This window comes from Populus euphratica, unplaced genomic scaffold (genome assembly GCF_000495115.2).
Source record: "Populus euphratica unplaced genomic scaffold, PopEup_1.0 scaffold5.1, whole genome shotgun sequence".
NCBI classification, from domain to species: domain Eukaryota; kingdom Viridiplantae; phylum Streptophyta; class Magnoliopsida; order Malpighiales; family Salicaceae; genus Populus; species Populus euphratica.
This window is the reverse complement of record NW_011499848.1, coordinates 1,238,717-1,256,490: the sequence shown is the minus strand read 5'-3', so window position 1 is coordinate 1,256,490 and position 17,774 is coordinate 1,238,717. Positions and strand designations below refer to the sequence as shown.

Here is a 17,774-nt window from a genome sequence, read left to right as displayed (position 1 = left end):
ACTCTAAAAGACTCTTTTTTTTTATGAGTTAACATGAAAATCTTTTTACATGCATCTATATATATGCTGAAATAAAAAAGATAGCTTTCATAAAAAAAAAAAAGAAGAAAATAGCCAGAAGAGGAAGTGTTCGACATAGATTCAAAATCAAAAGAGATTTTTCATTTGTTTTTCTTTTTCTTTTCCCCTTTTTTTTGGCAAGTAAATGAATCGGTGCTATATAAAAATAGCATGGCTAGTGATGGCTTTTTTAAGAGCTAATTTTTGTATTTTCATACTAGAAAAAAAAGTTTAGATGGAGAATTATTTGTATTATGAAAGAGATCAAATTTAGTCATAAGAAACTTAGATATGAAATTATTTAAGAAGGAAAAAGAAAAAAAAGAAGGTAAGAAAAAAATTGTTTATAAAAAAAAGATTAGAAAAAAAATTGTTTATTTTTGTAAAAGTGTTTTTGAAAAAATTAAAATTTTTTATTTGCTTCAAATTATTTTTTTATATTTTCAAATTATTTTAATGTCATAATATAAAAAATAAATTTAAAAAAATAAAAAAATATTTAAAAAAATAACTAAAAAATAACAAAAATACCTGCTGCCTTTAGAAAATAACTAAAAAAATAACAAAAATACCTGCTGCCTTTAAAAAGTCAAGGTTTTTCTTTCGAGGGAGTCCGACAATAAAGTTTTATTGCAAGTATTAATTCTAACCATATTTGCATTAAAACAAATAAATAACTTGACTTTTACAAATGATCTTATACTTGTATTAGTTTTTTTTTTTTTCATTTTATATAACACGGTGAGAAAAGTAGATGATATTAATAATCACGACAAAAACTTCTATCAAGAAAAATATCATATACCAAAACAAAACAAAATATATTCGTCCATAATAAATTAAATACGGTGATATTAGTACAATAAACAAAAGCAGGTGTCCTCTATTAAAGATAACACTAACCAAAGCCCGCCGTGCCAACTGTCCATTCAATAAACGCACCCACAGCTCACCATTATTTCTGTACAACTACCGCATTAACTCTCCATCTGTCTTTACTTATTATCAAAACCTAATCATCCATCCCTCACTGCTCTCTCCCTCGAGAACCTCACTCAGCTAATCCAACAATGGCAACCTACAATCTCGCTTTAATCCTCGGAAACCCCTTAAAAGACGCCGAATTCCTCCTTGCAAAGCAAACCCCACCTCCAAAATTCGGAATTGAAGAGTATGATTCATTCGTTGACTCTGATCTTTGGGACTTACCCTCAAAGAAGCTGGACCTTGTAGAAGGAGAATTGGAACCTGGTAGTTTTGTTATCGAAGGCATAGAGAGGACCAGTCTGCGCAAATTTGATTTTGATTCGGCTATTAACAAGGTGATTTGCAAGTTTAATTTTGTGTTTTTAAATTCTGGGTCTGTGTTGTTTTACCGGTTAGTAAATCGGGTTTCAATTTTTTTTTGTGTGGCTTTTGTAGGTTTTGGAGGAAATGGGGTTTAAGGCAAATGATGGAGGAGAGTGGAGATTTTTGAAGCATCTAGAGGAAGCTGAGTTTGGCCCAGGATTGCCAGTTCATACAGTGTACATTTCGGGAAAATTGCTGAACCGGAATCAGAATTTGCCAGGTTTGTTTTTATCTGTGTTAATTTTTTTGACTGGCAATAAGAAACTATGTTGTTATTGATAAAGTATAGGATTCTTTTTTGGATTGGTTCCGCTTAGGATTATTTTCATATTCAGCAATAAGAAACTATGTTGTTATTGATAAAATAGATTCGGGTTCTGTGTATAGGATTCTTTTTTGGATCGGTTCCGCTTAGGATTATTTTCATATTCATAACGTAAGTTTCTTTGAGCATTGCACTGAAGCCAAGTTAGCTTTTGTCATGATGCTGTTGCTAAAGAATTGGGGTTTAAAGTTTGCTAAAGAGAGAATTTGGTGAAACTTTAATTGATGGACCTAGATATCTGCCTCGTAAATATATGAACGTTATTATGTTTTTAGTTATTACTAGTTTAATGGCCCCGCTATCGCTGTTGCTTGGATTAAAATTATTTTGAACGTATAAAAATAATATTTAGATTGTTGAAATTTTTCATGCTTGGTCATTAAACTTGTTATAACAATTCAAACATGAAAAATCAAAACTTAGCTCTTTACTTAGGCTGATTTTTAATTAAATTATATAGAGTTGTCTCGAAATGATATTATTAAATAGAATTAAAGATATAAATAAGAAAAAATGAAAAAATAGATCAGTTTTACCATAGTCAATTTACAAAAACTGCTATCCCTGTTATGAACTCCATTTAATTAATTTATTTTTATTTTATTTTATTATATAATAAAAAATATAAAAATTAATTTATAATCAACACAATACTAAATAATAAAATTTAATAAAAACTGAACATCAAAGTATAGGATTGAAAAAAATAATGAAAAAAGAGCAAAAAAACAAAATAAAAGTTAGAAAAAAATGGGTAAAAACCCGAATGAAATTAGAAAAAAATTCAAAAGATAAAAAAAGAAGGTGCAATAAAAAAATCCCAAAGGCTTGTTACTGCAAAGCCCATATGGGCCTGAGGGAGGCCTGCATGCCCTGGGCCATTATTTTTTTCCGCTCCCTCTTTTTGAAGAAGGAATTCCATAGTCAATCTATTGCCGCATTAAACACAACATCCTGCTTAACCAAAGATCAAAGAAATATATCAAATTGTTTGATTCTTTATATGAACAATTAAATCGACTGCACGCTATTTAGTTGTTTTGTTAATGTTAACTAAGCTATGGTGAGTTGCTCAAAACTAATTTAAATCGCTTGTAATTACATGCAGGGCTGTGTAAGTGGATGTCTGTCCAGAGTTGTTTAAGCTGGCTTGTGGATGCAAAACCAAATAGTGATCGCGTGGGACCCCTGGTAGTTCTTGGTCTTATTAATGATTCCGTGCATTCTTCAGAGAAAGTGAACACTGCCTTGGATTATCAGGTTTGCTAGATGCACTTCTGGTAGAAGCTTAGTGCGTGTGAAAATAATCTTTCCATGGGGGAAATGACAGTTGTGGAAATGAAAACCTACTTGACTTGGATGCTTGCTATTTTTATCAGTAATTCTCTTAATGTTCAAGCAGTTATTATGCTTCCATGCTTCACCTTAATGATAACAAAAATTAAAAAAAGAAGATAACTGTTAAAATATTTTTGTAGAACAGAATAGTGTTCTAGAAAATGTAACACGGAAATGTATACCAGTATTCAATCGACAATTTTGTCACAAGAGGTTTATTTATAATGTTCCTTTCAATTTTTCTAGTTTTGGATGTGCCCTATTCTGATTACTGCATTTGTACTTGAAGTTCAACTACTGATTCTGTATCTGATTTTTACATTGCTGAGATTTATACAAGATATTGGTATCTGTCCCCTTAACTAAAATGAAGACTTGCATTTTTTGTTATTAAATATGACTCCCTCCCTTTTGGTGACGCTTATTCACATTTTCAGGAATATCCACCTGGTGTTATAATTGTGCCTATGAGAAGTAGAACAGCCAAGCCTTTCCACACAACCAACTTGGTTGTATTTGCGCCTGAGAGTGTAAAAAATAAATCCGAGGATTACAATTTTGCAGTACACGGAGATGCATTGATAGTGGACCCAGGATGCCGTGCTAATTTTCACAGGGAGGTATTTCAGTTTGTTAACTTGTGAGCCGCATTTGGCTCCAAAATCGTTATAGAAGTAACTCTTTGTGAAATTGGGCATGCAATGTGTCTTAATGCCATCTTCACGCAATGCAGACTGCATTTTCGACTGCATTTTCTTGACACATTGGCAACAGCAGCCATTGTATTTAGGATGACAAGCTCACACTGGAAACAGGTTGTAAGATGAAAACAATTATTTGTCCTAGATCATACCCTCAAGATCTCCAAAATTCTCCCTCGGGCCAATTATCTTTGTGCATGATTCATCTTGTTGCAATGCCGTAATATTTCTTGTTACACAATAAAGCACACAAGCTGTTCTTTTAGTTAGCTTATAAAAGACATTTCCCAAGTATCAACTCCAATGCTGTTAAATAATATTCATCTTTGAATTCTTTGCACAACTTTGTTGAAAGCCATAGCTGTCACACCGGACATCTAACGCTCTAGTCCAATCAAATTCACTCTAGTGCCCTGAAAGAAAAGAAGAAGAATAAAATGAAGAAGGTACATACAGAACTGAATTGAACTTGATAACCTTTTACAAGTGCATACCTTGATTTGGTTGTGTCAGGGATAGACTATCGTCATTTTTCTTTCTTTTTTAGGCTGGTGTTTATGATGTCAGTCAAATTGCAGACACTGGCTTAAATATTTAATTCTTTTATGGCAATTCTTCTAATTAAAAAGTTGATCACTCTACCATTTGATTGATCAGCTCTTGAAAGTTGTTGCTCCTCTGTCGAAAAAGTTGGTCGTCTTTGTTACCCATCACCACAGAGATCATGTAGATGGTAAGATATGCATAAGCATAGGAACTTACTTTGGCATCATGAGACCAGCCTAGAGTATTTCCGTTCCTTGCATACCATGATCCTTGTGACTTCTCTAACTTTTCCAAATGGCTGAGACAACAATAGCATACTGAATTGTGTTTTTTGCCTGAAATTTTTAAATATTAAGTTATGTGCCTCTCTCATTTTGGATGCTTGTACCACACTTAATTACACAGTTTAGACATTGGTTCTGATTTGCTGTCTAATGGTTTCTTTCAGGTCTTTCTGTCATCCAAAAATGCAATCCTAATGCCACTTTATTAGCACACAAGAACTCAATGCGCCGTATTGGGAAAGGTTGCAATTACTTTGGCATAGTGATGATATCATTTTGTCATGGAGTGTTTAAAAACAGCTTTTGTTAAAAATTCTCTTTTCTTAATGCCATAATCACCAACTTTAAGCGCAGTGATTCATGAAATAAATTTTTTCAGGTTAATGAGCTTTGTTTTCAATCTGGTTAACTTAATTGAAGCTTAGTAGATATCTTATATTTTGCAGGTGACTGGTCTCTTAATCACATCACAGTTTCTGGAGGTGAAGACATTTGCATCGGTGGTCAGAGATTGAATATTATTTTTGCTCCAGTAATTCTTTCTGAATGATTGTTTGCTTTGGAATTTATAGTTACAAGATGAAAACCTAGTTTCATTGAAATTTGTACTGCCTGTAATTTGTGTACTTCATATTCCGTACATGTTGGTAAAACTGGTTAGTTATTCACCCACCCCCATAAAGAAGGCCTACTTCTTAATTGGTAGCTGAAATATTGGGTTGTCTTCAATCAGGGACATACAGATGGGCATTTGGCACTGCTTCATGTTGATACTCACTCGTTGATAGTAGGTGATCATTGTGTGGGGTAAGATTCTTAGAAGACTGCAATTATCATTGACAATAGATTCTTGACAGGACTACATTATCATATTGAGGGCAGTCTCAAACATGTGATTTATAAATTAGGAAATGATGCTATGATGGAAGAGTGAAAGGCTAATCGTTTCAATGTCATGAAATAATATGTTCATATGAAATGGAAATCACAATTAGCTGGAGCCAAAGGAAACTTGCCTTTGACATTTGTATATTTATGCATTGCATTTTTGTGTAATTTCAAAGAAAATGAAGGCTATGAATAAAGTTTATATAATCATGTTGTCTGTATTTTCACCTCCACATTATTAAGTGTTTGCACTTGTTTGTGTGTGAAAGCATTGATGGCGATCATCTTGCAGTTACGTGATAGCCAAAAAGTTGTGTCAAATTTACTGGAGAGCTGTAATTGAGACTTGAATGGATTTCAACCTATCAAATGGAGTTTTTTCCCTCTTTCAAGTTGCCCCATACAGCATTCTAAAATCTTCAGATGAACTATGCACTCAGTTTCAGTTGCATATAAACACCAAGGAGCCCCCTCGTTTACCTACCTTTTCCCCTCCTATTTTTCTGCAAGTGTGTGTGCTCACCCACACAGAAAAGCCTCGCACCACTTTAGTTTTTATTCTCATTCTTTCATATTGTTCTCTAGGATCCACATTCCTAATGCATCTATGGGTTTGTTGCAGTCAAGGAAGTGCCCTCTTGGACATTACTTCTGGTGGAAATATGACTGTAAGTAGATAAAGAAGCTAAAGCGAACACATTATTAATCTTGAACTTTAATATATGCACTACCAGCAGCTGTTAAATTTGCTTGTTCCAAAACCTATTCTGTTGTTGGTATCGGTATGTTGTATTACGATGGTGTTGGACTAAAGAATATGTGATATAGAATAGCATTTGAAAACCGAGGGTTTTCTGCAATCAATGTGGGTAGACTAATGTTTGAGAAGATTATGGATATGTATTTGGAGGGATTAAGGTTGAAAATAGCTCATCTAGCACAGGAGTGGGGCTGGAATAGAGCTGAACCTTTTTCACTGAGCCTTCTACGAGCCTTGTGGAGAATAGAAACTGTTGTCGATCAATTCTTTTTAAACTCGTGGCATGCTGTCCATGGATATGCTATCAGTCAAACTGTAATATAAAATAAAAAAATGTTCAAATAAATTACTGCTGTCCGAGTTTTTATTTTCCTTGGATTAATTTAAACTTATTACTGTAGAGGTTTAATGTCTATGCAGGATTACTACCAATCGACTTACAAATTTATTGAGCTTGCCCCACATGTTTTGATCCCAATGCATGGAAGAGTTAATTTGTGGCCACAGCGCATGCTTTGCAGATATCTAAAGTATGAAACATATCACATTTCTTTCTTTAGCCACAACTCCGTATCATTGTTCTTTTGGTTGAACTGTCAAGGAAGCAGGGCCTTGAAAAATTATTTTTACAGTTTCAGATTAGGATTTTTGTTTCAAGTTCAGGTGGTCGAACACTCTCTTCTTTTTTCTATACAGCAGGAAGATCTCAGGCTGGACTATTTTGGGCCAAGAAATAAATCCTATTACCTAGTTTAGACTTGCAATTTCATATAGGTGTCCATGGTGTTCAATTGTGGTTCACCAAGCTGTATAACTATAAATCGACCAATGGTCGTACTCTTTAGTCAACTCGATGTTCTAGCTCACTAAACAATAATGACTAGGAGAGTTGCACGATACTGATTTGCACTTGATTTTTTCCTTTTTCATGCAGCAATCGTAGAAGTAGAGAATTATCCATCTTGGAAGCAATAGAAAATGGAGCAAAGACATTAATTGACATAGTTGCCAATTTATATTCAGAGGTTGATCGCAGTCTTTGGTTTCCTGCTTCATCAAATGTTAGGCTTCATGTGGAACATTTGGCTCGACAAAATAAGTTACCAAAGGTAATTTCTGCCATGTTTGTGTTACAAATTTATTTTCCTTCCAACAGCAAATATAAACATTTGTATAGTATTGTTCTAGTTTCTATGCGTATTCATTCCTAGGCAAACACCAAGTAGTTCCTATGCATTCTTTGTTGTCACTCATCGACAGTAATACCAAAGGGCTTGAAGAATTTTTTTTAAAGGAAAAAAAACTGGTTCAGTTACACTAAAAGGCTTCTTATGGATGGTAGGGGATAATAGCCGTGTACGTACACAGCTTGTGTTTTGAACAGAATATAACCTATGGTAAAAAGCTGAGTGCATATTGGAAAAATGGAAGGAGGGGTTGGATTGACCTTTACTACAGCTATTATTCACATATTCAAGAGGGAGGCAGGGAATTTTTATTTTTATTTTTGCAGGGGCTGGACCCCTGCCAGCCACCCTCTGCCTCCGTCCCTGCTTCGCGTATGGTATATGTCTATTCGTGGGGACAAAGGGTTGAACAGTGCATGTCTTCGGATTTTCATGCGCATCTGATTGTGTTTTTTCTTGTTTGCCTTGAGCTTCTGGTAATCCACATCGCACTGGGCATACCTAATTACCTGCTGATCTTTAGTTTCATACTCGAGGTATTTTTTGGTGCGTGTGTTTGAGGAGACTAGTTAGCTTACATAAGTGATTGGATTACAATCCTTGCATAGCATGCATGGTAATGTATAAGATTAAATAAAATAAATAAATTTTTTGTTGAAGCATTTAAAATTACTCAAGCTTTATTTTTGTTAATTATTCATCTTTTTTTTTAAATTTTATTGTTTTTTACTTGGTGCAAAATAATATTTTTCAATAAGTCTTCTAGTATTTTTTCAAATAAGGTCCAACGAACCCAAAAAATAGTTTTTAATTATCCCTCTACAAGAACTGAATTTAAACTCTCGATAATAAGAAAATTTAGAAAATTTAAAGAGGAAATAAAAGTTTAAAATTAGAAGAGCAATGCTGAAAATTAAGTAAAGAAAAGTGTTAAATTCTATAAATAAAAAGTGCAATATTAAGCAACTCTAGACGCTCTTCTTCAATTATTTTTTATAGGGAATTTTAGACATCATGGACTTTCTTGACTAATACCTTTAATTACCCACTGTAAAATCATTATTAAACTTGAATGTTTTTTGATTTAAGTCATGTGACTTTTGAGTTGAAAATATATTGAGGTATTGTTGAAAAAGTTGTGGAAAAACAAATTAGAACCAGGTTTAAGTTTGGTAGAAAATAATTTTTTATTGTCTAAAATATTATTTTACAATAAATTTAGATGCAGACCAAGACTTGAAACCTAATCCGAGCCATTTTGTATATGCCTGTTATAAACCTAAAGCACTCTTTTGTTTAGTACTTGTCTCCTCTAAAAGCTAAAATGTTTTTTAATTTAATTTCAATTTCTCAACCTTTTATTTTATAAATAGCAATAAAGTTTTGTTGTGAGGTGTTGAGTCATTCAACTACATGGACCATCTACTGTGAAGTTTCCATCTTGTTTTACAACCTGATAAATGAAAGATAACTTGCAACATAAGTTGGATAATTTGTCGGACTGATTAGAGAATACTGCCTTGTAGGAATTTTCGATTCAGAAGTTCCAAAGGACTTGCGGGGCGCATTTTATATGCAGATGGATCTGGGCATATATTGCTGCTGAATTTTTGTCACGGTCCAAGAACCTACATATACCCAAAATACTAATCGGTGGAGCAGTGGTCAGCTTCGCCGTGTTCTACTCGTTGAAGTACAAGCTTAGCTGAAAGTACGAGAGGTGAGGGTGTACAATTTGCGGCTTTCTGGAAAACGGTCGACGCATTATGGCTTTCATACGGTGATTATTCATCGTGTATTTGAGGCTTCATGGAAAATGTTAAAAATGCACCCCCTGCTAAACCTTCTAAAGAACGGCAGCAGTTTATGATACAAGGTGCTTCCACAAAGCCAATCATTGATATTACTATGGATAGCTGCGATGTATAATTTCTCTGCGACTGAAATAGTTGCCTTCTCAAAGCTTTAATCATGTAGGTGAACCAATCTCGGTATGGAAAATTTTATGGTGCTAAACCTATACTATAACCAATTACATTATCAGATATGATTTTTCCTTTCTCTTATATGCTATAGATGTTCATTAAATATATCGTTTGAGTATTATAAGATTTCTCATATGAGTATATCTTAAACAATAAGAATTTCGTCATCCATGGCTAACATGCATCCAAAACCGTAACTCTCCTGAGGAAATGAGGGGCACTGTCAAAACCCAATTGGAGGGAAAATGTGCATCCAGAACTGACCAAATTTCCTTTCTTATTTAAACAACAAGAAGCAACAACAGAACTTCTGTTCTAAAGGCACAAACCGAAGGAAATCAAAAGTCTTGTATCATATAGATATAGATTTTAAAGTTATTTGCACTACAAAAGACACAAGTATTAAAATTAAAAAAAAAATGAAGAGAGAAGAAGAAAAAAGGAGAAGGGATGGGGTAAAAAACGAGGAGGGGGTTGTTCTCAGTAGAAAATCATCGAAGACACGACTGTGTTAGTCAGATATATTTCTCTAAGGGAAGGAGAATATGAAATTTTAAATGCTAATTCAAACCATTGTTGCTTAATGTCAATACAATTAAAAAAAATAGCATTATGATTTTCACAAAGGCTCTTATATTTATATTAATTAGCTAATTTTCTTTAATTCTTGTGAACACACACACACACACACACATATATATATTAATCATGACAGAATTCTATCAAGAAAAATGTAATCTGACAAAACTTTATGTTCTTCTGTAGTAAATTGAATACAGAGATTTTAAATAATTAATTACAATGGATAAAAAGTGGGATGTCCTATATTAACGGTAATACCGACCAAACCCACTACCACAACTGTCTTTCAATGAACTCAACTACCAGCTCACCGTTATATCTGCACAACTACTGCGTTAACCCTCCATCTGTCTATATCAACACCTAATCATCCCTCACTGATCTCACCATTTTCAACCTCTCTAAAAAAGTAGAAGTAAAAATGGCCACTTACAACCTAGCTTTAATCCTCGAAAACCCCTCAGAAGAAGCCGAATTTCTCCTTGTAAAGCAAAACCCGCCTCCAAAATTCGGCATCGAAGAGTATGATACATTTGTTGACTTCGATCTCTGGGACTTACCCTCAACAAAGCTGGACCTTGAAGAAGGAGAATTGGAGTCTAGTAGTATTGTCATAGAAGGCTTGGAGAGGACCGATTTGGGAAAATTCGATGTTGAATCGGCTATTAGCAAGGTAATCCTATGAGTTGATTTTGTATTATAATTTGGGTGTTTGTTTTGTATTATTGATTAATGAATTGGGCTTTCTTGGTTTTTGTTTCTTAAGGTTTTGGAGCAAGTGGGGTTTAAGGTAAATGATGGAGGAGAGTGGAGATTTTTGAAGCTTGTAGAGGAAGCTGAGTTTGGCCCAGGATTGCCAGTTCATAGAGTGTACATTGTAGGGAAATTGTTACCTGAGAATCAAAACTTACCAGGTTTGATTTTATCTATGTTAATTATGTATCACACACGCACGCGCATACTACTTAGTTAGCTCTGCTGATGTTGATGTTGGTAGAGAATTGAGGTTTGAAGATTGTTACTGTAGAATTTGTTGAAACTCACATTGATGGACCTAGAAATGCTTGGTGTTTGGAAATACATAGTTGTCTAATAGACATTTCAATTTGGTTCTGTTTTTGTTATCAGTACTACCATTGTATCTTTGGTGAGGCTCGCAAAACTAATTTGGAATGAATGGAATTACAAATGCAGAGCTGTGTAAGTGGATGTCTATCCAAAGTTGCTTGAGCTTGCTTGTGGATGTGAAAAAAAGTAGTGATCGTGTGGGACCTTTGGTAGTTCTTGGTCTTATAAATGATTCGGCACAATCTTCAGAGAAAGTGAATACTGCCTTGCATTATCAGGTTTGCTGGATGCATTTCTGTAAGAAAACATATTTTGGGATTATAGTTTTTTATTCATTAAACTGGTTCTCAATTGCCTGTTAAACGATTCTCTTACTATGGAAAATGACATTTGTGGAAATCAGAACCTACTTGACTTGGACACTCACTATTTTTATCAGCATTCCTCTCCATGTTTAAGTGGTTATTATGCTTTTATGCTCCACCTAAACAATAGCAAAAAAGAAGACTTGTTAAAATAGTTTTTTAGACCGAGCAGTGTTCTAGAAATTGTAACAAGGAAATTCATTCCACTTCCAATCGTGACAATTTGTTACAAGAGGCTTATTTATAATGTTTCTTTCAAATATTTGATTTTGAATGTGCCCTGTTCTGATAACTGCATATGCATTTGATGCTCAGCTACTGGTTCTTATCCAATTTTTGGATTTCTAATTTTTACCAAAACCCTAAGACAAATTGGTGTGAAATCTTGTATTTCCGTTATTAAATATAACTCTCCCCCCCCCCTCCCCCACTGTCTGTTGTTTTATTTAGATGACATTTATTCTCATTTTCAGGAATATCCACCTGGTGTTATTATCGTGCCTATGAAAAGTAGAACAGCCAAGCCTTTCCATACAACAAACTTGGTTATATTTGCACCTGAGAGTGTAAAAAATGAAAGTGAAGATTACAATTTTGTAGCTCATGGAGATGCATTGATAGTGGACCCAGGATGCCGAGCTGATTTTCATGAGGAGGTATGTCAGTTTGCTACTGGCTCTGAAGCATGCATTGCACATATGATTTCTTTCTGAGCCACATTTTGCTCAAAAATCCTAACAGAAGTAAACTCTTAGTGAAATTGGGCATGCAATATGTCTTCAATGCATTCTTCCCACTATGCAGCCTACATTTTCTTGACGTAACTGGCAGCTGCAGCAATTGTATTGGATGAAAAGCTCATAAGTGGAAGCAGGTCGTAATTTTACTGAAATAAAAAATTCATTAGAGCCTAACTGGAAGGGAAAACATATTGTCCAAGATCATACACCCGAGGTCTCTATAATTCTCTCTGTTGGGCTATTGATCCAAGTGCGTGATGCATCTTGTTTGGATGCCATAATATTTGCTGTCATACAATATATCACACAAACTGTTCTTTTAGTTTAGCACATAGAAGACATCTCCCTAGTATCAACTCCGAAGCTGTTAAATGATATTCCACCTCTTAATTCTTTGCAGAACTTTGTTGAAAACCATAGTTTTCACACACAGCATCTAACCTCTAGTTGAGTCAAATTTACTCTAGTGAGCTGAAAACAAAAATAAAAAATGAACTAAGAAAGCTCATATGGATCTGAATTTAACTTGATAACCATTTGCCATCGCCTCCCATGATGTGGTTATTGTATGGGGAAGACCTTGGTCATTTTATTTTATTTCATTTTTTATTTTTTGTTGTGGCTGGTGTTAATGATGTCAATCAAATTGCAAACAGTGGCTTAAATATTTTATTCTCGTAAGCTGTGCAATTCTTCGAATTAAAAAGTTGATTGGTGTTTTATTTTGCTTGATCAGCTCTTGAAAATTGTTGCTGCTCTGTCTAAAAAGTTGGTTGTCTTTGTTACCCATCACCACGGAGATCATGTTGATGGTAAGATATGTAAAAATGTTGTAACACACTTTAGGATCATAACTTACACTTCGCCTGAACTCTTAAATATCACCTTTTCTACTTTGGTTCTGATTTGCTGTCTCGTGGTTTGTTTCAGGCCTTTCTGTGATCCAAAAATGCAATCCTAATGCAACTTTATTAGCACATGAGAACACAATGAGCCGCATTAGGAAAGGTTATAATTACTACGGCATTGTGATAATATCATTTTGTTATGCAGTGTTTAAATATATGACATCTGTAAAAAAATGTTCTTTTTATCATAAGCACCAATTTTAAATAGTAATATAATGTCCATGAATCAACTGCTCCTGGGTTAATAAACATTATTTTCTATCTCATTTACTTCATGGAAGTTTAGTAGACACCATATATTTTGCAGATCACTGGTCGCTTGGTCACATCTCAGTTTCTGGAGGAGAAGACATTTGCATTGGTGGTCAGAGATTGAATATCATTTTTGCTCCGGTAATTCTTTCTATGTGATTTGTTTGGAATTTGTAGATGTGAGATGATAAACCAAGTTTCATCAAAATTTGTGTTCTTCATATTTCGTGCATGTCGGTAGAACTGGCTACTTATTCGCCCAACCCATGAACGAAGACCTACTTTTTAATTATTAGCTGAAATATAGAGTTTTCTTCAAACAGGGACATACAGATGGGCATTTGGCACTGCTTCATGTCAAAACTCACTCGTTGATTGTAGGTGATCATTGTGTGGGGTAAGATTCCTAGAAGACTGCACTTATTCATTAAAAATAGATTCTTGATGGGACCGCATTATCATCTTGAGGGCAGTCTTAACCATGTGATTTATAAATGAGGAAATGAGGCTGTGATGGAATTGCGAAGGGCTTATAATTTCCATGATTTCAAATCATATGTCAATAAAAAAGGAAATCATTATTAGGTGGAGCCAAAAAGAAAGCTGCCCTTAACATTTGTATATTTATGCATTGCATTTTTGTGTAATTGGAAAGAAAATGAAGGCTATGGATAAATTTTATATTATCATGTTGTCTGTATTTTCTCCTCTACGTTAGTGACTGTTTGTGCATGTTTGTGAGTGAAGACATGGAATGTGATCATTGATTCATATGATGAATAAAAAAGAACTCCCAGTTAGGATAGCCAAACAGTCGTTTCAAATTTACTATGAAGCTGTAATTGAGACCTGAAAGGATTTCAATCTTTTAAATGGGAGTTTTTTTCCCTCTTTCAAGTCCCCCCGATGTGGTATTCTATTTTTTTTTTCCCTGATGAACAAAGCACTCAGTTCCAGTATTCAGTTGCATATAAACTCTCTGGAGCAAATCCCCCGCCCCCTGCACACCCAGATGCAACAGCCGCACATAAGCTGTTCTTGAACAGGCTCGCCTACGCCCCCTCAAAAGTTTCAAAAATTCATCACGCTCCCAGCAGTTTTGCATATTTTTCATATTGATCCTTGTGATATTCTAATTTGGCCCCTCTGAATTTTTTCCTTTAAAGTCGTATTATATCTAACTTAGCCTCCCAACAATTTTACTTACCTTCTGCCATTGCACATACCCGCACAGAAGAACCTAGCATTTATGTTTTTTTTGTTCAATTATTTCATATTGCTCTCTAGGATCTGCGTTCCTAATGTATTTGTGGGTTTGTTGCAGCCAAGGAAGTGCCCTCCTGGACATTGATTCTGGTGGAAATATGGCCGTAAGTAGATAATAAGCCACAATGACACTACTACATTATTAATCCCGGGCTTTAACATATGCACTGCTAACAGGAGTTCAATTTGCTTCTTCCATCAATCTAATTCTGTTGTTTGTTTCATTGTTGTATTGATATGTTCTTTTGTATTACAATGGTGTTTGACTAAAGAATATGTGATATAGAATAGCCTTTGAATTTGAAAATTAATGGTTGTTCTGAAATGGATACGGTGGACTACTACTTGAGAAGATCAGAGATTTGTTTTCCAGAGAGATTTAACTGATCCAGGGCAAGAGTGGGGCTGGAACAGAATTTACAGAAACCTTAGAGTCCCACTAAGGCTTTCTAATAGAAAGTTTGGTTAGTTGATTTTTTTTAGATTTTGTGGTATGCAGTTCATGAGGTTGCTAAATCAGTCAAACTGTAATGGAAAAATGGAATGGAATGTAGTAAAAATGTTCAAATAACTTGCCTCTGTCCAAGTTTTTATATACATAGAATCTATAATTTAAACATCTTAGTGAAGAGGTTTGTTGGTTATGCAGGATTACTTCCGATCGACTTACAAATTCATTGAGCTTGCCCCGCATGTCTTGATCCCAATGCATGGAAGAGTTAATTTGTGGCCAAAGCACATGCTTTGCGGATATCTAAAGTATGAATAAATCATTTTCCTTTCTTTAGCCACCACACTGTATTGTTGTGCTTTTTATATGAGATTTGGCTATTGCAGGATGATAGAGACTTATCTTTACGAGTTCAAATTAGGAATTTTTCTTTTCTCTGTACATTAGCAAGATCTCCGGATGGACTATTTTGAGCTAGGAGACAATACTTTTATCTAGTTTAGACTTGCAATTTCATGTAAGGTGCACACGCTGATTATGGTTCACCAAGTTGTATAAATTGAGCAATACTCTTACTAGTTAGCCAACTCAATAATGTAGCTCGCTAAACAATAATGATTATGAAGAGTCGCATAACACTAAATTGCATTCTTTTTTCTTTTATTCTACAGGAACCGTAGAACTAGAGAATTATCCATCTTGGAAGCTATAGAAAATGGAGCTAAGACATTATTTGACATAGTTGCTGATGTATATTCGGGGGTTGATCGCAGTCTTTGGTATCATGCTGCATCAAATGTGAGACTTCATGTGGATCATTTGAATCAACAAAATAAGTTGCCGAAGGTAATTTCTTCCACCTTTAAGTTACAATTTTTTTCCCCTTTCAATGCATGAATGAATGATTGTACAGGATGGTTCTAGTTTCTCTGTGTATTCATTCATAGGCCAGGCCAATAGTCCCTATGCTTTCTTTTCATACTCATAAAGGACTTAGGCAAATTTAAAATAAAAAAAGTAGTTAACGATTCTCTGTTACACTAAAGGGCTTATTATGGACAGTAGGGGATAATAGCTGGATACAAACGGAACTTGGATGTTTTGGACAGGATGTAACCTCTGGCGATAAGATGAGTGCATATTGGGAAAAAGGAGGGGCGGGGTTGGATTGATATATCTATTTTATGGTTTGAAACCTTGACCATAGAGAATATCCACATAATCTTGTAGCAGCAATCGTATGTATAGTATCTGTATGTCCATGGAAGCGAAGGGTTAGATCTTTATCTTTAAATTTTCAAGCAGGTGCATTTGCTAACAGATGTTTTTTTGTACACATGATTACCTCAGTGTATTTTTTTGCCCTGAGCTTCTGATAATCCACATGAAACTGGCTGTATCTACTCACCTGCTCAAGTTATTTACCTTTTTTGTGTGTGAGATTCGTACTTTTATGGAATTTTAGCAATTCCTTGTGTCTTGGAAAATTTGGAAACAGCAATGCTGTATAGGATAACAATTAGAAATGAGTGAAATTTGCTAAATTCCAACTATTCCTCGGAGAGTGTGCAGGGCTTCTCTGTAGACACTTTCAATTGCAGTTTGATTGCATTTGGTGAGAAGGTGGGTAAAATTGAGCCCAAGTAAGGAGAGCTGCTGTGTGTGGCACATTCGCTCACTACATCTCTTAGGTCGGACCCCTTCCCTTGAAATTCTCCGCAGTCATTCAACTTTGTGGACCTTATACTATGAAATATCACTCTTGTAATCTGAGAAATAAACGATTGCTTGCAATGTAGATGGATACTTGGTAGCGGGACTGATTAGAGAAATAAACTATGAAATATCACTCTAGTGCCGACCTTATAAAGAAAGGCCCATTTATGATACAAGGTGCTTCTACGAATCACTCGTTGATATTGATATGGATGGCAATGATGTTCAATTTCTCAGCAACAGAAGTATTTGGCTTTACAAAGCTTTAAACATGTGGGTTAACCAATCTGAGTATCACCTTAATTGAGAAGGATTTCGGCATCCATATACTAAGGATAACATGCACTACATATTGCCCCAGCTCTATATAAATGTAATGTGAAATTCAAGTAAAAGTTTTTTTATGTGATCTTGATGAGTGGATATCTCTCTTAGTCTGAGTGTTACCACAGTCATGGACATTCAGATTGTATTCAAGTGCTACCATGTCGCTACTTGTGATGAATGATGTTGAAGTGTTGCCATGTCGTATGAAATGAAACTAAAGACTCTTGATCTTGAAACCAACCCCACCCCCAAGCGAGATAATCTTCCACTGAATAGAATGGCACGATTATTGAACCAACTCTCTCAGATACGTATATTGATTTAATATGTTTTGATGATTATGAAACATCTTGCTATTTTGTATCTGAGTTAATTGTGTTGAGCTGTTGTGCTAGGGTTTGGACCTAAATGGTATTTATGGACGCGTCAAACTATGATCACTCAATCTCAACAGTGCCGGTCTGAGGAGCTCTCTCTTCCCCGATAATAATTTATTTACTTTCATTTAGAAATTCATCAATGTATTCAATTAGAGATTCTACACGTTGATATTGTATGAATAAAATTCCATCAGAGAACTTGGAAACACAGGTATATAGAAGAAATTTATATCGTTTTCTTTATTCAGAAGCATATTTTTAAAATCTTTCCTTTGCTCTCTGGTTTTCACCCCTC

At 34.8% G+C, this 17,774-nt stretch overlaps 1 protein-coding gene across 9 annotated transcripts; it reads left to right on the top strand.

Moving 5' to 3' along the window:
- Nucleotides 1-931: 931 nt before the first annotated feature.
- LOC105113165 (Metallo-hydrolase/oxidoreductase superfamily protein) lies at nt 932-17,729 on the top strand. Of its 9 annotated transcripts, none has more exons than XM_011009238.1 (13): nt 951-1,382; nt 10,773-10,920; nt 11,201-11,352; nt 11,913-12,095; nt 12,916-12,991; nt 13,110-13,187; nt 13,395-13,480; nt 13,663-13,736; nt 14,664-14,709; nt 15,255-15,364; nt 15,728-15,902; nt 16,629-16,747; nt 17,495-17,722. In XM_011009238.1, the coding sequence occupies exons 1-12, from the start codon at nt 1,131-1,133 to the stop codon at nt 16,701-16,703; spliced, it is 1,455 nt and encodes a 484-aa protein (XP_011007540.1). In that variant the 5' UTR covers nt 951-1,130; the 3' UTR covers nt 16,704-16,747; nt 17,495-17,722. The 9 variants fall into 9 exon arrangements, with proteins under 9 accessions (XP_011007573.1, XP_011007581.1, XP_011007515.1 ...); XM_011009221.1 differs by lacking the exon at nt 951-1,382 and adding an exon at nt 10,269-10,679; XM_011009230.1 differs by lacking the exons at nt 951-1,382; nt 17,495-17,722 and adding exons at nt 10,269-10,679; nt 16,856-17,206.
- Nucleotides 17,730-17,774: the final 45 nt, after the last annotated feature.

What these genes read in the sequence shown, in the direction of transcription:
- LOC105113165 (XM_011009213.1), top strand. Translation starts at nt 1,131, where the DNA reads ATGGCAACCTACAATCTCGCTTTAATCCTCGGAAACCCCTTAAAAGAC. An exon ending in CCGGAATCAGAATTTGCCAG is followed by an intron (nt 1,631 to 2,843) that starts GTTTGTTTTTAT and finishes AATTACATGCAG; the next exon opens with GGCTGTGTAAGTGGATGTCT. An exon ending in ACACTGCCTTGGATTATCAG is followed by an intron (nt 2,996 to 3,510) that starts GTTTGCTAGATG and finishes TCACATTTTCAG; the next exon opens with GAATATCCACCTGGTGTTAT.